This window comes from Haemorhous mexicanus, chromosome 31 (assembly GCF_027477595.1).
Source record: "Haemorhous mexicanus isolate bHaeMex1 chromosome 31, bHaeMex1.pri, whole genome shotgun sequence".
In the NCBI taxonomy this organism is placed as follows: domain Eukaryota; kingdom Metazoa; phylum Chordata; class Aves; order Passeriformes; family Fringillidae; genus Haemorhous; species Haemorhous mexicanus.
Window position 1 is genome coordinate 1955248 of NC_082371.1, and position 22216 is coordinate 1977463.

Genomic DNA, 22216 nt, shown 5'->3' on the forward strand with positions numbered 1-22216 from the left:
TGTCCGTGTCCGTGTCCCGCCCCCGCTCGCGTCCCCGCCCGTCCGGGGCGGGCCCCGTGACGCGCTCCCGGTTCCTGCGGCGGGCGATGCCGGGGGAGGCGGTCACGCTGCAGCTCGGCCACTACTCGGGCTGCGTGGGCGCGCACTGGTGGGGGCTGCAGGTGCGGGGGGGCTGCGGGACGGGCTGGGGGTCGGCCCGGGCCCGGGGCTCGCTCTGATCGCTTCTCGCCCGCCGTTCCCCGCAGGCCGCCGCGCTGCGCAGCCCCGCCGAGCCCGCCGAGCTCCGCGCGGCCGCGCTGCTCCGCTTCGGGCGGGGCCCGGGCGGCAGCGAGAGCCCCGCGCCGCGGCTGGTGGCGCTGGAGCTGAAAGGTAGCGCGGGATGGATGCGGGGGCCGGGCGGGATGGGGCACCGGGCGGCCCCGCCCTCACCGGGCTCTCTTTGTAGGCGGCGTGGGCGCGCTCAGACCGGACGGGGCGGGCACGGAGCCGCCGGTGAGCTGGTGAGTGCGGGACGGGAGGGAACGGGGCCGCCGGTGAGCTGGGGAGTGCGGGACGGGAGGGAACGGGAGGGAACGGGGCCGCCGGTGAGCTGGTGAGTGCGGGACGGGAGGGAACGGGTGAGAACGGGGCCGCCAGTGAGCTGGGGAGTGCGGGACAGGACGGAGCCGCCGGTGAGCTGGGGAGTGCGGGACGGGAGGGAACGGGTGGGAACGGGGCCGCCGGTGAGCTGGGGAGTGCGGGACGAGAGGGAACGGGGCCGCCGGTGAGCTGGGGAGTGCGGGGCGGGAGGGAACGGGTGAGAACGGGGCCGCCGGTGAGCTGGGGAGTGCGGGACGGTGCGAGGCCGCCGGTGAGCTGGGGAGTGCGGGACGGTGCGGGGTCCCGCAGCTGCCGCCGCTTTGTGTCGCAGGGACGGGGCTGTCGCCGATTACCGGGACCGGGGCTGCGCGTCGCGGGACACCGGGAGCCGCAGGGTGAGCGCGGCCGCGGGTCCCGCAGCGCTCCCGGGGACGAGGACCCCGTCCCTCCCGGGGACGAGGCGAAGCGCCCCGTAACCGCCGCGCCGGGATTGTTCCCGTAGGGAGACGCTGCCGGGGACGCGAAGGGGAGTCCCGGTGCTGCGGGACCAGGTTTGTGCGCGGGGCCGGTGCGGGGTGGGTTCCTTCTCTGGGATCAGTTCCAGAAAGGCAGAATGAGAATTCCCTGGCCCCTGCTGTGGGACAGCGTGTTAGGGAACAGGGAGGAGGAAAACTGGGATAAGAGTGCTTGGCTTAGGGGGAGCTGGGTTAGCAACAGATGGGCTAAAAACTGGGTAAGTTAAAAAACGGATTTTGGATTCACAGGGATGCTCGGAGCTGGGAGGGGAGGCTCAGAGCTGGGAGGGGAGGCTCAGAGCTGGGAGGGGAGGCTCAGAGCTGGGAGGGGATGCTCAGAGCCAAAGGAGAGGCTCAGAGCCGAAGGGGAGGCTCAGAGCCGAAGGGGAGGCTCAGAGCTGGAAGGGGATGCTCAGAGCTTTCAGGACCTTTGCTCTCCCTCTGCCTCCCTGCAGGTGCAGCTCCTGCAGGCTCCCGGGACACTCCCTCAGTGAGGCTCTGGTCTGATTACCTCAACGTGCACCTGCACCCCAAGAGCCTCTACGTGATCCGGCAGTTCCTGCACGATGGGTATGGCCAGGGCTTTGGTCCAGAAGCCAAACCAGGAGCTGAGTTTTGCCTTCAGGGATGAAATAACTCCTCTTTACCCCTTTGTCCCTTAGGGACTGTGGTTGTCTCGAAGCCTTTGGGCAAGGTGAAAGTCTCCTGCAGGACCCTGCCTGTGTGGAGGAGTTGGAAGATCGGCTGCACTTCTTCGTTGAGGAGTGTGATTACCTTCAGGTGCTCACCTTGTCCAAGCTCCCTTTGCTTCCAGGAAACTTTCTGCTCGAGGTGAAGCAGAATCTGAGCTGCTGCTGCTGCTGTTTCCCCCAGGGGTTTCAGGTGCTTTGTGACCTGCACAATGGATTCTCTGGAGTTGGTGCCAAGGTGACAGAGCTGCTCCACGACGAGTACTCACGGAAGGGGATCCTGACCTGGGGCCTGACTCCAGTCCTGAGTGCTGTGGGAGTGAGTAAACACTGGGGAGAGCCAAGAGCAGGTGCCCAGCCTGGCTCTGACAGGTCCTTGGGTCCAATGCTTGGATTTTCCCCCCAGGACCCTCAGAAGAGTTTCTGCAGACTGATGAACACAGCCCTGGGCATTGCCCACCTCTCCCGTCACAGCTCTCTCTTCTGCCCCCTGTCACTCAGTGGGAGTTTGGGACTCAAGCCAGAACCTCCTGTGACCTTTCCATACATAAATTACAATGTAAGTCCTGGACTGGCACCACCCACCATGGCTGGCATCGAGCTCCTGCAGCTTCACCCCTCTCTCAGTGTTTCCTGCAGCTCTGTTGTTATTTTATGGCTTTTCATGGTGCTGTTCTGCTCAGCAGAAACCTTCTCCTGCTTTTTCACTGGCACTTAGCTGCCAGCTTTTCATTTCTGTCGTTTTCTTCCTGCTTTTGAGGATATTAACACATTTCCTTGGCCACTGTGCTGCCTGCAGTGCTGGCACTGGAGGAAAGCCTTCACCACATTATTCTCCATGCTTGGAGTAACTCCAGCCTCACTGGAGCCCCAAGGAGCCAAGGGAAGAGAAAGAAACTGGCACCAAAGCATTTGTCAGCCAACAGCTGGGCTGGAACTACAGCTACACCCTGGCTGCTTGTCCCAGCCCTGAAATAACTGCAAACCGCCTCTTTTAGAGGCACAATTTAAAATCTGGTTAAATTAAATACACAGACTGGGAGCTGTCCTGCAATTCCTGCCTCTGTCTCCTCCCCAGGCATCCCTGAACTACCACAGCAGTGCAATTCTGGCTGCAGCACTCGACACCCTCACGGCTCCCTACAGGCTCTGCTCCTCCCAGGCCTCCATGCTGCACTTTGCCGACTCCCTCGCCTTCTCCGGGAGGAAGGTGAGGATGAGGAGACCTTCCAGCTGTGCTGCAGCTGTTCTGCACGCCCCCAGCCGTGTTCCAGACTCTGCTCTGTCCCCCCACTCCAGGTTGTGGCTGCCTGGGCAGCTCTTCCCTTCCCTGCCTTGTCGGGCTCCTCGCTCCCTGATGTTCTCAGTGCCCACCAGGACGTGCCCTGGAAGCTCCTGTCCTCCTGGAAGGAGCAGAAGGTCAGCTCCTGCTTTGCTCAGTCAGTTGTGCTCCGAGGAATTTGCCAGGAGAAAGCCACCAGGTAAATCTGCATCTGAGCTGCACTTCCTGCGGGATTCCTCACTGGAGGCTCCGCTGAGGAGCAGCCTAGTGACTGAGTGCTGCTCATTTTAGAGCAAAGCAGCTGAAAAGCAGCTGAGGCATGGATGGTTCCAGGCTGGAACACCCTGAATTTCCTTTGCAGCAGCTGCCTGGGCCAGCCCAGGTCCCCCCTGCACAGCTGTGAGAGCCCTGGGCAGGTGCTGCAGCACTACCTGCACACCCAGTTCCCAGGAGCCTTCAGGTGGGTGCAGGGCTGGAGCTTCAGGGGGGTCTGGTTCAGAACAGGGAGCTCTGGGTGACTTTATTCATCTCACAGCACAGGCCACGTGCTCCAGCAGCCCTGCCACACCCAACCTCCCTTCCCCCAGTTCTTCTCTCCCCTCCTGACCAGACGAGGCTTCCTCCTGGACAGAGCTCAGGGCTTTTCCTCAGCAGGTAACAAACACCCCTTCAACTGCAGCAGAGAGATCGGGGCCTGACAGAGCTCAAAATGCTCAACAACAGCCCAGAATTATTAACAACAAACCAAAATTATTAAAAACCAAAATTATCAACAACGAGCCGAGCCGGCGTGCAGAGCTGTGAGCAGCTGAGCTCCAGCCGAGGGCTTGGGACAGCACAGGGGACAAGCTGAGCTTGTGGTGGCTGCTTAAGCCCTGCTGTGCTGTCACCCTGCAGGTGTGGAGAGCATCCCTGTGCTGGCAGCCCTGCAGAGCTGGCCTGGCCTGCGCTGGCTGCTCTCGGGGCTCTGCCGGGAGCTGCGGCCGCGGCGCTGGGGCGGCTCCTGCGCGGCTGGGCTGGAGCAGGACGACTTCCAGGAGGCCCTGGAGGAGCTGAGGACCCTGGCCCAGTGCTATGAGACAGGGTTTGGAGCTGATGGATCTGAGGATGAAGGAGATTCAGACTAATCCAGGCTTTGAGATGGCTCCCAGAATGAAGGCAGTGGTTTGGAGATGGCCCAGCTGTTGCTTTCTTCTCATTTTACCTAAAAAAAAATCTTCTCACTTCTGGGTGAAGTTCTCCCAGTTGTGTTACAAAGGAGGAAAGCTGCTTTTTTGAGGGATGGTTTTATATATTTTGGTGGGTTTTTTTTGGATTTGCTCTGCCTGTTGAAATAAACCCACACAATAAATAGAAAATTGAGCCTGTGACTATCTCACACACAGTCAGCACAAGGGGAGAACTTAGAAAAGGTCACGTGTTTGTTCCAGATGAAAACTGACATCTCAGGGTACAATATTTACAGGTCCTGGTCAGGGGCTTCACCCCAAGGCCAGGTCAGTGTCCACAAGTTCTCTTATTCCACTGCTGAAACTCCCCAGGGGAGTCCTAAAGAATTTTCTCCTTTTACTTCCTGCCTTTGGTTTGGAACAGGCTGGAAATGGAACAAAAAACAAAATAAAACAAAATAAATTTAAGGTGCTGGCGCAAGTACCTGTGCAAACATTTTCCCACAGCACCTGTCTAGCAGCAAACTGAGAATAAAACCAAAACTCTCTTGGGGTGCAGTCAGTCAGTGGTTGATCCTCTCAGTCATCAGGGTCTTCCTCAGAGAGCAGCAGGTCTTTGTCTGACAGCTGGTCTGTGTTACTGGTGCTGGTGGCATCCTCCTCATCCTCAGAGCTGCCGTCACAGGAGGTGTGGAACAGCCTCATCAGCTCCCTGAACCTGTGGGACACCTGCACAGAAGGGAAATCCGGGGTGACAAGGGTGACAAGGGAGCTGGCAGCTGCCAGCAACTGGGATTTCATCTGACCAAGCTCAGGGTGTTCTGTAACACCAAAAACCAAAAAAAATCAACACCCCAGTGGGACGTGATACACGACTGAGTCATAAAGAAGAGAAATGGAAGAGTTTTGTTTTCTCTGGAAGAACAGTTCCATTCCCCAGGTCACATCTGGCACTTTGGGAGGGTTGTTGTTTCAGAGACAAGCAGATCCTTGGGACAGGAGGAGGAGGCTGAGCAGCAGCCACTGAAACAAGCCCAGTGCCAAATACCTGCTCAGGTGTCCGTGGTAACCCTGCCAGCACCAGGGCACGCAGGACTCTGGGCACCACTGCAACACAACAGGGTTTGCTTTGGTTTTTGTTTCTTTTATTTGCAGCTGAGATGATTTTCCATCAGACTGAAGTTTGGGAGACTGAGAGGGCAGCACCCCCCCTTCCCAGCCCCTCTGGCACAGCCCCCTCACCTCACTGGCTGTCTTGTTGCCCAGTTTCTGGGAGATGGCGTGGAAGGTGTCCAGGTGGGCTCCCTTCTCCTGGCAGGTGGTGAGGATGACTCTGTCAGCCTCCCTGCAGAACAGAGCCCCTGTGAGAGCAGCCCAGAGCCAGCAAGAGACCCAAACACCCCAGCCCTGTTCCCAGCCCTGATCCCAGCTCAGCAATCCCAGCTCAGCAATCCCAGCTCAGCTATCCCAGTTCAATCCCAGTTCAATCCTAGCTCAGCAATCCCAGCTCAGCTATCCCAGTTCAATTCCCAGCTCAATTCCCAGCTCAGCAATCCCAGCTCAGCAATCCCAGTTCAATCCCAGTTCAATCCCAGTTCAGCAATCCCAGCTCAGCAATCCCAGCTCAGCAATCCCAGTTCAATCCCAGTTCAACAATCCCAGCTCAATCCCAGTTCAATTCCCAGCTCAGCAATCCCAGTTCAATCCCAGTTCAATTCCCAGCTCAGCAATCCCAGTTCAATCCCTGAGCAAGGCTCCTCCTGCCACCCCCCACCCCAGGACCCTTCTCTAAGCTCTGACCCTTCTCAGAGCTCCTTTAGCCTGGTTCCAGTTTTCTGGAGGAGGTTGTAAATTGTTTTGAGGAACCTTTTGAGAAGGTTTTAAGTTTTTTTTCCCCAACGAGAGCCCAGCCAGGAGCAGCTCACGGGGCCAAACTGCTGAGCTGAGCAAGGTGCACAGGGAAGGCCCAGAGAACAGGGACACAGAACGGAAAGAAAGGACCCAGTAAGAGCTGGAGCCCAGCAGGAGGCACAGGAGGAGGGAGGTCAGGCAGGAGTACCTGGTCCAGAGCACGACCTTCTCCCCGGTGGAGCTGACTTTGCTGTTCTTGGCACACACGGTGGCCTCTGTCACCCTCTGCTGCTGCTGCTCCTCCTCCCTGGGCCCTGCTCTGCCCTGCAGCTGCTCGGGCTGCTGCTGCCCCAGGAAGCTGCTGCTGCCTGCACTGGACCCTGGCCTGGCCTCGGGAGCATCTCCGGGGCAGCTTCTGTGCCGGGTGTCCCCCCTGCAGCCCTGCTGTGCTCCAGCTGCTCCCTGCAGCTCTGGGCTGCCTGCAGGAGCAGGAGCAGAGCCCCCGGGCTGGGGGAGCCCCCCGGGCTGGGGGAGCCCCCCGGGCTGGCAGGGGGGAGCTCCTGGGGCTGCTCTGGCTGCGGCAGAGAGCAGCAGGTCCCCCCCGGGCTGCTGCAGCCCCTCGGGGCAAGGGCAGGCTCTGCTCCCTCGGGGCAGCTCCAGAGCCCACCTGGGGCCAGTGGCTGCAGAGTCCCCGTCCCTGGCAGCGCCCACACCTGCACTGGAACCTTCTGGAACGCGGGCAGCAGCAGGGGCAGCAGCAGGGGCAGCAGCAGGGGCAGCAGCAGGGGCAGCAGCAGGGGCAGCAGCAGGGGCAGCCTTTTCCCCAGGAGTGCTGGAGGCCGCCCTTCCTTCCAGCTGAGATCCTGCTGAGAAACCCAACAAGGTCAGGGGAGCTGCAAGGAGCCCTCACGCCCCGACTGCCAGAGGGGCTCATTCACAGAGCCCAGGCTGCAAGCCAGGGCAACGGAATAGAACAGAAAATAATGTAATAGAAAATAATGTAATAGAAAATAATATAATGTAATGTGATGTGATGTGATGTGATGTAATATATAGAATAGAATATCTATTAAATATATAGAAATATAATATAACATAACATAATATATCATATATAATAGAGAATAGAAGATAATATTAAATCTATAGTAATGTAATGTAATATAATGTAATTATTATAATGTAATATGATGTAATGTACTATAATGTAATCTATAGAAGAGAATATCTATTAAATATATAGTAATATAATATAATATAATATAATATATAGAATAGAATATCTATTAAATATATAGTAATATATTTATAGAATTAGAATTAGTAATATATAAATAGAATATAGAATTAATAGAATAAAATAGAATTAATAGAATAGTATATAATTAACAAAACAGAATTAACAGAATAGAATATCTATTAATTATATAGTAATATAATAGAACTAATAGAATAGAATATCTATTAAATATATAGTAATATATTAATAGAATTAGAATTAGTAATATATAAATAGAATATAGAATTAAAAGAATAGAATTAATAGAATAGACTATCTATAGAATAAATATAATATAATATAATTAATATAATAGAATTAACAGAATAGGATATCTATTAAACATATTGTAATATAATATAATATAATGTAATGGAATATAATATAATGTAATATAGAGAATAGAATATCTATTAAATATAATAAATAGAATAGAATGGAACTAATAGAATAGAATATCTATTAAATATATTGTGATATATTGTGATATATAGTAATAGAACAGAATAGAATAGAATAGATAGGATAGATTATCTATTGAAAATACAGTAATATATAGTAATAGAAGAGAATTAATAGAATAGAATATCTATTAAATATATTGTGATATACAGTAATAGAATAGAATAGAATAAATAGGATAGAATATCTATTGGAAATACAGTAATATATAGTGATAGAATAGAATGAATAGAATAGAGTAGAATATCTATTAAATATATTGTGATATACAGTAATAGAATAGAACAGAATAAATAGGATCGATATCTATTGGAAATACAGTAATATATAGTGATAGAATAGAATGAATAGAATAGAGTAGAATATCTATTAACTCTCTAGATGTAAATAAACAGGAGCAGTGCCTGAGGCTCTCGTGCTCTGTCTGCAGGTGACAGGAGCTGCACCCACCTGGGCACAGGCACTCCCCCCTCCTGCTGCCGGGCCTTGCCCTGCCCTGGGTGTCCTCTGGCTCGTCCCTGCTCTCCGGGCTCTCCCGGCCGGGGCCGGGCTCCCGGGGCACGCCGGGCTCCCGGGGCACGCCGGGCTCCCTGCCCTCCCTGGGGCCGGGCAGCTCCGGGGGCTCCCTGTGCCTGTAGAGCTTGGGCTCACACACCTGCAAGGTGAGAGAGGGAGCGTCACCTGGCCCTGCACCCACCCACAGCCGGGGGGTCCGCGCCTCTGGGTGGATCCCTGCTCACAGCTGGATGGATCCCCCCTGCTCACATCTGGATGGATCCCCCCTGCTCACCTCTGGATGGATCCCCCTGCTCACATCTGGATGGATCCCTGCTCACATCTGGATGGATCCCTGCTCACCTCTGGATGGATCCCCCTGCTCACATCTGGATGGATCCCTGCTCACCTCTGGATGGATCCCCCTGCTCACATCTGGATGGATCCCCTCCTCACATCTGGATGGATCCCCTCCTCACATCTGGATGGATCCCCCTGCTCACATCTGGATGGATCCCCCTGCTCACATCTGGATGGATCCCCCTGCTCACCTCTGGATGGATCCCTGCTCACATCTGGATGGATCCCCCCTGCTCACATCTGGATGGATCCCCCTGCTCACATCTGGATGGATCCCCCTGCTCACATCTGGATGGATCCCCCCTGCTCACATCTGGATGGATCCCCCCTGCTCACCTCTGGATGGATACCCCCTGCTCACCTCTGGATGGATCCCCCTTGCTCACATCTGGATGGATCCCCACTCACATCTGGATGGACCCCCCCTGCTCACACCTGGATGGATCCCCACCTCTGGATGGATCCCTTCTCACATCTGGATTAATTCCCTTTCCTCACCTCTGGATGGATTCCCCTTCCTCACCTCTGAATGGATCCCCCTGCTCACATCTGGATGGATTCCCTCCTCACATCTGGATGGATCATCTTCATCACATCTGGATGGATCCCCCTGCTCACCTCTGGATGGATACCCCCTGCTCACATCTGGATGGATCCCCTCCTCACTGTGGATGGATCCCCTCTCCCCCCAGGCTCTGGGGGCTCCAGGACCCCCTGCCCCCTCCCCGAGCCCCCCCGACCTTGCTGCCGCAGTGGCTGCAGCTCCTCCTCTTGCTCTTCTTCAGCCTCGGGTCGCTGCTCCCCTCATGGCAGGAGCAGGGGCAGGAGCACTCCTTCAGCCCCTCCACCCACTCCACCTCCTGTGGACACACAGACAGACAGACACACAGACAGACAGACAGAGAGACACACAGACACAGACAGACACAGACAGACAGACACACAGACAGACAGACACACAGACAGACAGACACACAGACAGACAGACAGACAGAGAGACACACACACACAGACACACAGACAGACAGACACACAGACAGACACACAGACAGACACACAGACAGACACACAGACAGACACACAGACAGACACACACACAGACAGACAGACACAAACAGACACAGACAGACACACAGACACAGACAGACACACAGACAGACACACAGACAGGGGACACGGGGGCTGAACACCCGCAGGGAGCTGAGGTGCTGCGGGCAAGCAAAGCTCGGCAGGAACATCCCCCTGCCCCTCCTCCCACAGGAACATCCCCCTGCCCCTCCTCCTCCTCCTCCCACAGGAACATCCCCCTGCCCCTCCTCCTCCTCCCACAGGAACATCCCCCTGCCCCTGCCCCTCCTCCCACAGGAACATCCCCCTGCCCCTGCCCCTCCTCCCACAGGAACATCCCCATCCCCTTCCTCCACCTCTGCCAGGCTGGTGCCACACCCTCAGGAACACCATCCAACACCAATTCAACCCCAATTTAATCCAAATTCAACCCCAATCCAACCCCAATTTAATCCCAATTCAATCCCATTTCAATCCCAATTTAATCCCAATTTCATTTGCTCACAGATGTGAAACACCAGGGAGGTGCCCCAGGCCCAATTTAATCCCAACTTAATTCCAATTCAATCCCAATTGAATTCCAATTGGATCCCAATTCAATCCCAGTTTAATCCCAATTAATTTCCAATTTAATTTGCTCACAGGTGTGAAACACCAGGGAGGTGCCCCAGGCCCACCTTCTCATGGTGTTGGCCTCCAATCTCCTTCCTCTTCTTGTTCCTGCTGCCTCCATGAATTTTGGGTGGTTCATCCTCCTCTTCCACATCTGGCAGTGACACCTCCTCAAAGCCATCAAACTGCAGCAGAACAAACCCACAACAGCTGCTCTCAGCCCACCCAAATTTTGATTTTTTTCCCCCAGAAAACCAAAATTGTTTTGCTGTTCAAAAATCCGAAGGGTTTCCTTCAGCCCCGCCAGCAGCTCTCCCACCCCTCTGCTTCTGGAACCTTCTAACTGAGTTCTCCCAGCTCAAACGTGATTCTTATCTCTGCTTTTATCCTTTTTTGGCTTTGGGGAGGTTGCTGCACCTCGTATTCCTTCTCCTCGGTCCAGTTGATCTCCTCAAAGTCCCCCATGCGGCTGGCGCAGGGCCGGAGGTGGTCGAAGAAAACCGAGAACTCGTCCTGCAGGTGGTCGTGGCCCTTCAGCAGCTGCCACATCTGGGTCTTCAGCTGGAAGGGGAAAATCCAGAAACATCATCCCACCCTCCTCTCCTGGTCCTCAGCAGGTTCTCAGAGCCAGGGGAGCAGCAGGGCTGCCTGCAGGTCCAGCATGGAAGGTGCTGCTGCACGGGAATCAACTCCTGAGACCATTCCCCACCCAGCCTGGAAATGAAATCAAATTAGCCTGGAAATGAAATCAAATTAGCCTGGAAATATCCCTGCAGGATTCCAGGCAGACTCTGCAGAAGACACAAAGCCTCAGCTGCAAGGTGGAGGTGGGGAGAGGAAACACAGGCTGTGTTTTGTCTCCAGTTCTTCCTGAATCCAAGGCCAGGTTGGATGGGAACTGGAGAATTCCCTGGAGGGAAGTGTCCCTGGCCATGGCAGAACAAGATGGGCTCTAAGGGCCTTCCCAACCCAAATCATTTTGTCATCCATCCATCCATCCATCCATCCATCCATCCATCCATCCATCCATCCATCCATCCATCCATCTCTGTCCATCCATCCATCTCTGTCCATCCATCCATCCATCCCCCATCCATCCATCATCCATCCATCCATCCATCCATCCCTGTCCATCCATCCATCCATCTCTGTCCATCCATCCATCCATCCATCCATCCATCCATCCATCCATCCATCCATCCATCCATCCATCCATCCATCCCCCATCCATCCATCCATCATCCATCCATCCATCCCCCATCCATCCATCCCTCTATCCATCCATCATCCATCCATCCATCATCCATCCATCCATCCATCCCCCATCCATCCATCCCTCTATCCATCCATCATCCATCCATCCATCTCCCATCCATCCATCCATCCATCCATCCCCCATCCATCCATCCCCCATCCATCCATCCCTCCATCCATCCCTCCATGAATGTGAGCTCTAAGCCCAGGCAGACTCTGCTCAAGTGCAAGGTGGCAGAGGCAAGGTGGAGGTGGGGAGAGGAAACACAGGCTGTTTTCTCTCCAATTCCCCTTCAATCCAAGGCCAGGTTGGATGGGAACTGGAGAATTCCCTGGTGAGAAGTGTCCCTGGCCATGGCAGAACAAGATGGGCTCTAAGCTCCTTCCCACCCAAATCATTTTGTGATCCATCCATCCATCAATCAATCAATCCATCAATCAATCAATCCATCAATCCATCCATGACTTTGATCACAAAAAGGACAATGTGCTGGCCCAGCTGCCGTGGTCTCCAGGAGGACAGGCCCATGTCACAGACATTTTTATGAAAAATCATTTCCTTAGGATTCTTCCCTCCTGAGAAGCTGAGAGGCCTCAGGAACGAACTGCAAACAATTCTCATCTGCTGCTGTGGGATGCACCAGGTGGGTCTGGGATTGGGCTCATCTGGTTGTTTCCAATTAAGGGCCAATCCCAGTTCACCTGTCCAGACTGTCTCGGTCAGAGACAAACCTTTGTTATTCATTCCATTTCTATTCTTAGCCAAGCCTTCTGATGAAATCCCTTCTTCTGTTCTTTTAGTATAGTTTTAATATAACAAATATCATAAAATAATAAACCAAGCCTTCTGAACATGGAGTCAACTTTCTCTTCTCTTCCCTCCTCCTGGGACCCCAGTGGACAATGCCACAGGCCCAGGAGCCAGGCTGGCTGGCTGGGGGAAGGGGCTCCCTGCTCACCTCTGCAATCTCCTGGGGCACGCAGTCTGCACAGCTCTGCAGGACCTTGATGATCTTCTGGTGGTGGGCAGGGTTTTCAGCAAAGCAGATCTCCAGCTGCCTGAGGAACTTCCTGCTTTTCTCAAAGGCTTGCTGCTCCTCAAACTGGCCAAAAGAAAAAGATTCACCCTCGTGTTCAAGCACACATTCCCAAGCATCTGGAATTGACTTAAACCAATAAAAAATTCCTGTCCTGGGCTTTGTTTTCCATTGTGTTGATGCCCTGCACAAAACTGGGAAGAGGCAGAGGAAGAGAAACACCACTTTGAAAAATCAACAATTCTACAATTAAGGGGATGCATCTCTAGCTGCTCAAACACTCAGGGTGTTTATTCACCTGTTTTGGTCTGCCTGCAGAACCACAGCCTGAAGATTATTGTGCAAAAAAAAAAGAATTTCTTCCTGGTGGTTTAAAGCCTTCCTGTCGCTGAGCTGTGAAGTTTGGCTTTGCACATCAGACAGGAAGAATGGAAGAGGTGAAAGTGGGAAAGGCTGATCCTCCCCAGCCACACTGAGCAGATTTACAAACACCACCAAACTTCCCAATTCTGATAATAAAAGCAGCAAGGCAAGAAAATCAAATATCTGCAGAGCCACCAGCTCTTTGCTGTCCCTTAAAATCCGACCTGCTCCTCTCCCTCCACCTACCAGCCCGCACTCCAGAGCTTGCTCTGGCAGAAGAAAGGCAGCAAAGTCTGTGAGCAGCTGTGGCCAGTCGTGCAGCAGCTTCTGCAGGGTGGAGTAGAGGTCCACGGCCGTCCGTTTGTCCGCGCTGATCTCGAACTCGTAGATGACGCGCAGGAAATCTTCGTACTTTCCTGGGATGTGCTGCAGGGTCTCACGGACCTGGGGGGCACCCAGGAGGAGAAACAAGCTCAGCACAGAGTTGGAAAGGATCCTAAAAATCCTTCCAAGCCCTTTTGTGGGCACTTCTCCCCATCCCGACTCTGTCCAGCCCGGCCTTGGGCAGCCACAGACCCCGTGCCAGGGTCTCACCACCCTCCCAGGGAGGAATGTCTCCCTAAATTCTGCTCATCTACTCATCTTTGATCTCCCCTGCTCAGAATTTGCACAGTAATTGCAATTTTCCTACAGATGAACCAAAGGTCAGAAACCCAGAAGGTTCTGCTGCTGGATGAGCACCCCCAGCCCCTGAGCCCTTCACTTCCAGCTCCCCCTCTCAGGACAGGGGAGGGAGGAGGAACAGCAAGAGCAGGAAATCAGCAGGAATCTGCTGATTTTTAATGATAATTTTACAATTTTAGGCAGCTCTGGAGAGGTTTGAGCTCTGTTCCTTAACAAAATCCTCCAGCTGGGCAGGTGCTGATCTGTGAGATTGGCTGGTGAGGAAGCTGCTGAATGATATTAAACCAAATAAATAAAAAAATTGGATTTTTTTGTTGTTTCTAACAGAGAGCCAAGTTTAAACCAAGCAGAGAATTCCCAGGCAGAGAACTCTGAGGAAGAGGAGGAGAGCAGCTCCAGACTGGGACACTTTGGGTGTAGGAATAAACAACTCCACCCCAGCCAGGCCCAGCAGTTCTGTGGCAGAAAACCCCAGAAAACCCCCAAACTTCTGCTGTCCCTGGGCTGCCTTACCCTGCTCAGGTAGGCCTGGGCAAAGGCCAGGTCCTTCTGCTCCCTCAGGGGATCCCTCTCCAGGATGTCCTCGTCGTAGAGCAGCAGCAGCTTGGAGGTGTCCTTGCTGCCACGAGCTCTGCCCCTCTTGCTCCTGGTCCTGTGGGAGCTCCTGCTCTTCCCAGGGGCTTTCAGGGTCTCTCCTGTGGAGGAGCAGCAGGTCACTGGGTGGCAGAGGCACCCCACGGCTCTGCCAGGGCAACATTCCAACAGAAATTGTAAAATTGATGTAAAATACACATTGTCTGTGCTGCCTGCAAGTGGAGGAGAAATACACTTCCCTAATTTTGCTGCTTGTTTCCACAGTATCTGACTGGAGAAATCTCTGGATGCAGCCACAGCTTCATCCCAGCTTCTTCTGGAGCTAAAAAAAAAATTCCTGCACACCAGGGCACAACAACCACGGGGGGAACAGAGACACAGCAGAGCTGTCAACCCTGCAAACTGGAGATAATTATTTACACCATGGTAAAAATCACAGATAAACACCTGGTGCCACACACCAGGGAATTAAACAGGGAACTACACCCAGATTTTTGTGGCTTTAGGTTTAGCAATCTGTTGATTTAATCTCAAAATTCACTGCTCAGTTTCACTTAGCACTTGGACTTGGGTTCATTTCCTTTTCTCCAACGTCACCTTGTCAGACAAAATTCAACCTAGCCAAGATCTGACTGTTTGATGTTGTCCTTCTGAAAGGATCAGCTGTTGGCTGGCACAGACCACAGACCTGTCTGCACACCTGCAGGAGAGCTGGGACTGGCTCCCAAGGTTGTTTCCAGCTGGAAACACCCCCAGGCCCAGATCCATCCAGGGAATCAAACCAGCCAGGATCCCCAGGGCTTTGTTCTCCCTGCAGAGAGCAGCTCCACTTCCCCATGGCTGTGTCCAAAAAATCACCTAAAGAACTCACCTGCTGCCCAAAACACCCCAAAGAACTCACCTGCTGCCCAAAAAACCCCAAAGAACTTACCTGCTGCCCAAAAAACCCCAAAGAACTCACTGCTGACATCCAAAAACCCCAAAGAACTCACCTGCTGCCCAAAAACCACCTCCACAACCCTCACCTGCTGTCCCCCCAGCCCTCACCTGCTGTCCCCCCAGCCCCCAGCCCTCACCTGCTGGCCTCCTGAGAGCCTCCACCTGTGGGGAAGCTGCCTTGGCCGTGGTGGAAGCAGATTTGGGCTCCTCTGATGCATCCCCACAGGTTTCATCATCTTTCTGCAGGCTCTCAGCTCCTTCCCCTTCCTCCTCCTCCTCCTCCTCGGGCTCAGAGTTCTCCTCCTGGGAATTCTCTTCCTCTGAATCTCCTTCTTGGCTCAAACGTCTCTCTGTTGCAAGCCAGGTCAGTTTTTCCATTGTCTCCTTAGAAATAATAATTGAAAAATCCCATTGTTTTATTTTATTTGGGTTAATATCAGTCAGCAGCTTCCTCACCAGCCCATCTCACAGAGCAGCACCTGCCCAGCTGAAGGATTCTGTTCAGGAACAGAACTCAAACCCCTCCAGAGCTGCCTAAAACTGGAAAATTAAATTTCAGTGTCTGCCATTCAGCAAATGAGACCTTAATTTAGCAGGGATTCATTAATAATTCCTTAATGATCATAAAGGCCTGCTGGAATTGTGACCTGCAAAGTCATTTTTACTTCACAGAGAGCAGCCTCACTGAGGAGTCCTTGCAGCTCAGCAGAGTTTAAATCTGCAGATTTGCAATATATTCCCTTAATATATATTGCAATATATTCCCTTAGTCTGGGCTTAAATCTGCCCAGGGAAACCTGGGTTTGAATTTCTCTGTGAGCAGCACAAAGCCAGGCTCTTGGAGAGTTATCAGCCCCTGTTCACAGTGGGATTTCCAGTGGGATTCCCAGAGAGGTTCATTAATGATTCCTTAATGATCATCCCAGCTCTTAAAGCCTTGCTGGAATTTTTGACCTGAATAATCATTTTTATTTCAAGCACTTCATGGAGAGCAGCCTCACTCAGGAGTCCTTCCAGCTCAGCAGAGTTTAAATCTGCAGATTTGCAATGTATTCCCTTAGTTTGGGCTTAAATCTGCCCAGGAAAATCTGGGTTTGAATTTCTCTGTGAGCAGCACAAAGCCAGGCTCTTGGAGAGTTATCAACCCCTGTTCACAGTGGGATTTCCAGTGGGATTTCCAGAGGGATTCCCAGAGAAGTTCATTAATGATTCCTTAATGATCATCCCAGCTCTTAAAGCCTTGCTGGAATTTTTGACCTGAATAACCATTTTTATTTCAAGCACTTCACGGAGAGCAGCCTCACTCAGGAGTCCTTCCAGCTCAGCAGAGTTTAAATATATTGCAATATATTCCCTTAGTCTGGGCTTAAATCTGCCCAGGAAAATATGATTTTCAATTTCTCTGTGAGCAGCACAATGGCAGTTATCAGCCCATGTTCCCAGAGGGATTCCCAGTGGGATCCCCAGAGGGACCCCAGACTCCACAGGGTGTTCAGGACACCCACACTTGTCCCTTTTTAAGGCTTTTCCAGATTTTTTCTCTTTACCTGCAGTTCTGGCACTGACAGAATTGACTCTTCTGAAGCTGATGACATTTCCTCATCCTCATCCTGTGTCAAATCATCGAAATCATCTTCTTCCTCCTCCTCCTGCCCTTCCCTGTCCCCTGCAGCCTCGGGGCCGGCCGGTGTCCCCACGGACTGCCCGTCCACGCTGCCTGAGTCCTCTGGCCTTCCCGGGGGGCTGCTGAACTCTGCCTCCCTCTCAGGGGGCTCCTTTGGAGAGTCACTGGAGCCTGGGGGTCCTGCAGCCCCCCCAGGCTCCCCCTGCTGCTCCCCCTGGGGCGGGGAGGGCACAGCCACAGCCTGGCCTTCCTCCTCTGCCTCCTCCTCGCAGGCCACCTGCTCCTTCTTGGGCTCATCCCCAGAGGAACAAGCAGCCTCCACGCTCAGCTCCTGGCCGAGGCCCAGCATGAACTCCTCCTTGCTTTCAGCAGGTAAAAGTTCCCTTTCCTGGGCCAGCTCGGCCTCCTTGGGAGCGTCACTTCCATCCTCAGCCTTGACTTCCAGCGGCGCGTCGGGATCGAAGCGAGGCAGAAGCTCCACCACGGGCAAAGGCTCTGGTGTGTTCCCATCCCCCTCTGCCACCGCCCAGCTGCAGCTGTCACCCTCGTTCCCCTTGTCCCTGGTGTCCCCACAGGCTGGGTTTGTGCCACGCTCCTCCTTTGGGGACAAGGAGCAGGGCACCAAGAGCTCCGGGGGCTCCGCCTTGGGCTCCGCGGCAGGGAAAGCTCCCGGAGCAGGGAGCAGGGTCAGCTTCTCCTCCCCTTCACCCCCAGCAGGAGCAGACAGAGCAACAGGGCTGGGGGACACGATCAGGGACGGGATGGAGGAGGTGACCAGAGGCTGATTCAGGGGACATGGGAAGGGGGAGGGATTCACCAGCAGGGTGGTGACGGGGATGGCCTGGGCGGCCCGGCCCACGGCCGTGCTCAGGGGCTGGATCACGTTGCAGCCATTGCCGATGTTCAGCACCTTCACCGTGGTGGCAGGGACGGTCAGGATCACGGGGGAGGGCTGGAGCAGAGGGGAAGCTTTGATCACCGGGGAGGTTTTGAGCACCGGGGCAGCTCTGGTCCCTTTCTTCCTCTGGTAGCCCTTCCTCACGCACGCCTTGCGCGCTCTCGCCCCGGCCGAGGCCGGCAGCGCCAGCTTGGGCTGCAGAGCCACCTCTGAGGCCACCAGAGCTGGGGGTACGGCAGCTGGGAAGGCTTGTCTGGAGTTTGGCTGGCCAGCAGAAAGAACCTTCTGGAATTCCAAGGCATCCCCAGCTCCCAGCAGCGCCGGGACTGGCAGGGGCGGCGGCGCCGGCTGGATGGGCCGGGGGACGCGGCTCCGGAGGCGGCCGGGGGCAGCCTCTGCCTGAGCCAGCTTCTGGCTCTTCTGCACGCCCAGGGGGCTGGAGCTGGGCTGCAGGCAGGGGCTGGGCCGGATCAGGACAGGCTTCAGAGCTGCAGACCTCTGCCTCCTCCAGGGCCTCCTGGAGAAGCGGTTGCCCAAAGGTTTCAGGGTGAGCACGAGCCCCTTGGGCATCAGCAGAGGGTATTTGTCATCGCCTTCCCCGCCTGCAGGTCCCCTCTCTGTCCCCAGAAGGGCACATCCTCCACCTGCAGGGGAAGCTGGTGCCTCCTTGGCATCTTCTGCCAGCTGCTTCAGCTCTTCCTGGATGGAGGGCAAGCTCGCCTGAAGGGAGAAAGAATTCATTGGAATTTATTATTTCTGTGTTGTTTCTGTGTTCCCACCTTCTCACAGAAGGGAACAGAGCTCCCTCCACCTTATCTTATTTATACTTTATTAGCATTTTAAATTCATGAGTTGCACTGCAAAGCCTTTAGGAGACTCTGAGATCCTAAAAAAACCCAAGTTTTTTGGTTTATAAAGGTTGCTTTAGTCAACAGAGGGTTGAGTGGGAGGGAAGGTTCCCTGAGGGACAGGGGGTGAGCAGCAGAAATGGATTTGATGGCACTGGGGGGCAGCTGTGCCCTTGGGCACGCTCCTCTGCCTGACTGAGCCACAGGAATGGTCTCTGTGCCTCCAAGAAAAATCCACACAAAAGGAGATCCACAAGGAAAACCCACAAGGGGAAAAATCCACAAGGAAAAAAAATCCACAAGGAAAAAATTCATAAGGAAAATCCACAAGGAAAACCCACAAGGGGAAAAATCCACAAGGGGAAAAATCCACAAGGAAAAAATTCATAAGGAAAATCCACAAGGGAAATCCAGAAGGGGAAAATCCACAAGGGGAAAAATCCACAGGGGGAAAAATACACAAGGAGAAAATCCACAAGGGGAAAATCCACAGGGGGAAAATCCACAGGGGGAAAATCCACAGGGGGAAAATCCACAGGGGGAAAAATCCACAGGGGGAAAAATCCACAAGGAGAAAATCCACAAGGAGAAAATCCACAAGGGGAAAAATCCACAAGGGGAAAATCCACAAGGGGAAAATCTACAAAGGGAAAATTCACAAGAAAAAAAATCCACAAGGGGAAAAAATCCACAAGGGGGAAAATCAATCCACAAGGAGGAAAATCCACAAGGGGAAAACATCCACCAGGGGAAAATCCAAAAGAAAAAAAAACCACAAGGGGAAAATCCAGAAGGAAAAAATCCACAAGGAAAATCCACAAGGAGAAAACCCACAAGGGGAAAATCCACAGGGAGAATCCACAGGGAAAATCCACAAGGAAAAAAATCCACAAGGAAAATCAACAAGGGGAAAATCCACAAGGGGGAAAACCCACAAGGAAAAAAAATGCAGAAAGAAAATCCACAGGGGAAAAATATCCACAAAGAAGAAAATCTACCGGGGAAAATCCACAAGGGGAAAAAAATCCGCCAGGGGAAAAACCCACAAGGGGAAAATTCACAAGGAAAATCAATTCACAAGGAAAAAAATCCACAGGGAGAAACATCCACCAGGGGAAAAAATCCACAAGGAAAATCCACAGGGAAAATCCACAAGGAAAAAAATCCCAAGGATAAAACCCACCAGGGGAAAATCCACCAGGGGAAAATCCACAGGGAGAATCCACTAGGAAAATCCACAAGGGAAAAAAATCCACACGAGGAAAACCCCACAAGGAAAAAAATCCCAAGGAAAAAATCCACAAGGGAAAAATTCACAAGGGAAAAATCCACAAGGAAAACAATCCACAAGGAAAAAATCCACCAGGGGAAAATCCACAGGGAGAATCCACATGGAAAAAAATCCAGAAGAAAAATCCACAGGGGAGAAAAAATCCACAAAGAAGAAAATCCACCAGGGGGAAATCCACAAGAGAAAAATCCACCAGGGGAAAATCCACAAGGGAAATCAATCCACAAAGAGGAAAATTCACAAGGGGAGAACATCCACCAGAGGAAAATCCACAAGGAAAAAAACCCACAAGGGAAAAAACTCACAAGGGGAAAATCCACAAGGGGAAAATCCAGAAGGAAAATCCACAAGGGGAAAAATCCACAAGGAAAAAAAACCCACAAGGAAAAAAATCTGCAAGGGGAAAATTCACAAGGGGGAAGCCCCCAGGGAAAACCTACAAGGGGAAAATCCACCAGGGGAAAATCCACAGGGCAAACCCCTCCAAAGCCCCCCCAAACCCCCCCCAAACCCCCCCAAAGCCCCCCAAAGCCCCCCGGGCCCAGCAGCACCTTCAGCCAGAAGGGCAGGCGGTGCTCCTCCCTGTGCACAGGAGCTCTCCACTCGTGGGGCTGCACCTCCTCACAGACCTTCAGCAGCGCCGGCAGCTGCTTGGTCCTCTTGTAGTGCTGTGGGGACACACGGGGCCAGGCAGGTGACACTGCCCTGGGGACAGGGACACTGCCCTGGGGACACTGCCTGGGGACACTGACACTGCCCTGGGGACACTGACACTGCCCTGGGGACACTGCCCTGGGGACACTGACACTGCCCTGGGGACACTGACACTGCCCTGGGGACACTGCCCTGGGGACACTGACACTGCCCTGGGGACAGGGACACTGCCCTGGGGACAGGGACACTGCCCTGGGGACACTGCCCTGGGGACACTGCCCTGGGGACACTGACACTGCCCGGGGGACACTGCCCTGGGGACAGTGACACTGCCCTGGGGACACTGCCCTGGGGACACTGACACTGCCCTGGGGACAGGGACACTGCCCGGGGGACACTGCCCTGGGGACACTGCCCTGGGGACAGGGACACTGCCCGGGGGACACTGACACTGCCCTGGGGACACTGCCCTGGGGACAGTGACACTGCCCTGGGGACACTGCCCTCGGGACAGTGCCCTGGGGACACTGACAGTGCCCTGGGGACAGTGACACTGCCCGGGGGACACTGCCCTGGGGACACTGACACTGCCCTGGGGACAGTGACACTGCCCGGGGGACAGTGACACTGCCCTGGGGACAGTGCCCGGGGGACACTGCCCTGGGGAAACTGACACTGCCCTGGGGACACTGCCCTGGGGACAGGGACACTGCCCGGGGGACACTGACACTGCCCGAGTGACACTGCCCTGGGGACACTGCCCTGGGGACAGTGACACTGCCCTGGGGACAGGGACACTGCCCGGGGGACACTGACACTGCCCGGGGGACACTGCCCTGGGGACAGTGACACTGCCCTGGGGACACTGCCCTGGGGACACTGCCCTGGGGACAGCGACACTGCCCTGGGGACACTGACACTGCCCTGGGGACACTGCCCTGGGGACAGTGACACTGCCCTGGGGACACTGCCCTGGGGACAGTGACACTGCCCGGGGGACACTGCCCTGGGGACACTGCCCAGGTGACACTGACAGTGCCCAGGTGACAGTGCCCAGTGACACTGACACTGCCCAGTGACACTGCCCAGGTGACAGTGCCCAGTGACAGTGCCCAGTGACAGTGCCCAGGTGACACTGACACTGCCCTGGTGACAGTGCCCAGGTGACAGTGCCCAGGTGACACTGACAGTGCCCAGGTGACAGTGCCCAGGTGACAGTGCCCAGGTGACACTGACAGTGCCCAGGTGACAGTGCCCTGGGGACACTGACACTGCCCTGGTGACAGTGCCCAGGTGACAGTGCCCAGGTGACACTGACAGTGCCCAGGTGACAGTGCCCAGGTGACAGTGCCCAGGTGACACTGACAGTGCCCAGGTGACACTGCCCAGGTGACACTGACAGTGCCCAGTGACACTGCCCAGGTGACAGTGCCCAGGTGACAGTGCCCAGGTGACAGTGCCCAGGCCACCTGCAGGCACGGAGCTCTGGGCTCTCTGCAGGGGCTCGTGGCAGTGAAACAATTCCTGAGCCAGGTTCTGCCCAGGGAACACCGAACATCCACAACAGGAGCTGCTGCCAGGCTGCCTGCTGGGCAGGGCTGCCTGGGCTGGAGCTGCTCTGCTTTTACCTGCTTGGGTTTACCTCTTTGGTTTTACCTGTTTGGTTTTA

At 54.1% G+C, this 22216-nt stretch overlaps 2 protein-coding genes across 5 annotated transcripts in view; one reads left to right on the forward strand and one right to left on the reverse strand.

The window, feature by feature from the left end:
- The first annotated feature begins 53 nt into the window (after positions 1-53).
- Positions 54-4423, forward strand: MSTO1 (misato mitochondrial distribution and morphology regulator 1). Its single transcript, XM_059870804.1, has 14 exons — positions 54-161; positions 246-369; positions 446-500; positions 911-974; positions 1082-1130; positions 1550-1664; positions 1757-1874; positions 1968-2102; positions 2190-2342; positions 2862-2993; positions 3083-3264; positions 3427-3525; positions 3601-3719; positions 3963-4423. The coding sequence occupies exons 1-14, from the start codon at positions 87-89 to the stop codon at positions 4190-4192; spliced, it is 1650 nt and encodes a 549-aa protein (XP_059726787.1). The 5' UTR covers positions 54-86; the 3' UTR covers positions 4193-4423.
- A 41-nt stretch (positions 4424-4464) lies between these two features.
- Positions 4465-22216, reverse strand: part of LOC132340055 (GON-4-like protein) — a 52194-nt gene continuing 34442 nt past the window's right edge. For 2 of the 4 annotated variants that reach the window (XM_059870798.1, XM_059870796.1), the window contains exons 19-31: positions 20445-20561; positions 16780-18474; positions 15370-15616; positions 14213-14394; positions 13262-13459; positions 12575-12718; positions 10779-10922; positions 10427-10546; positions 9422-9541; positions 8277-8481; positions 6294-6951; positions 5477-5579; positions 4465-4963 (exon numbers count right to left, since the gene is read on the reverse strand). In XM_059870798.1, the coding sequence (XP_059726781.1) occupies positions 4814-4963; positions 5477-5579; positions 6294-6951; positions 8277-8481; positions 9422-9541; positions 10427-10546; positions 10779-10922; positions 12575-12718; positions 13262-13459; positions 14213-14394; positions 15370-15616; positions 16780-18474; positions 20445-20561 (4083 nt within the window). In that variant the 3' untranslated portion in view covers positions 4465-4813. The remainder of the gene's footprint in view (positions 4964-5476; positions 5580-6293; positions 6952-8276; positions 8482-9421; positions 9542-10426; positions 10547-10778; positions 10923-12574; positions 12719-13261; positions 13460-14212; positions 14395-15369; positions 15617-16779; positions 18475-20444; positions 20562-22216) is intronic. The other 2 variants (XR_009489796.1, XM_059870797.1) reach the window with 2 other exon arrangements.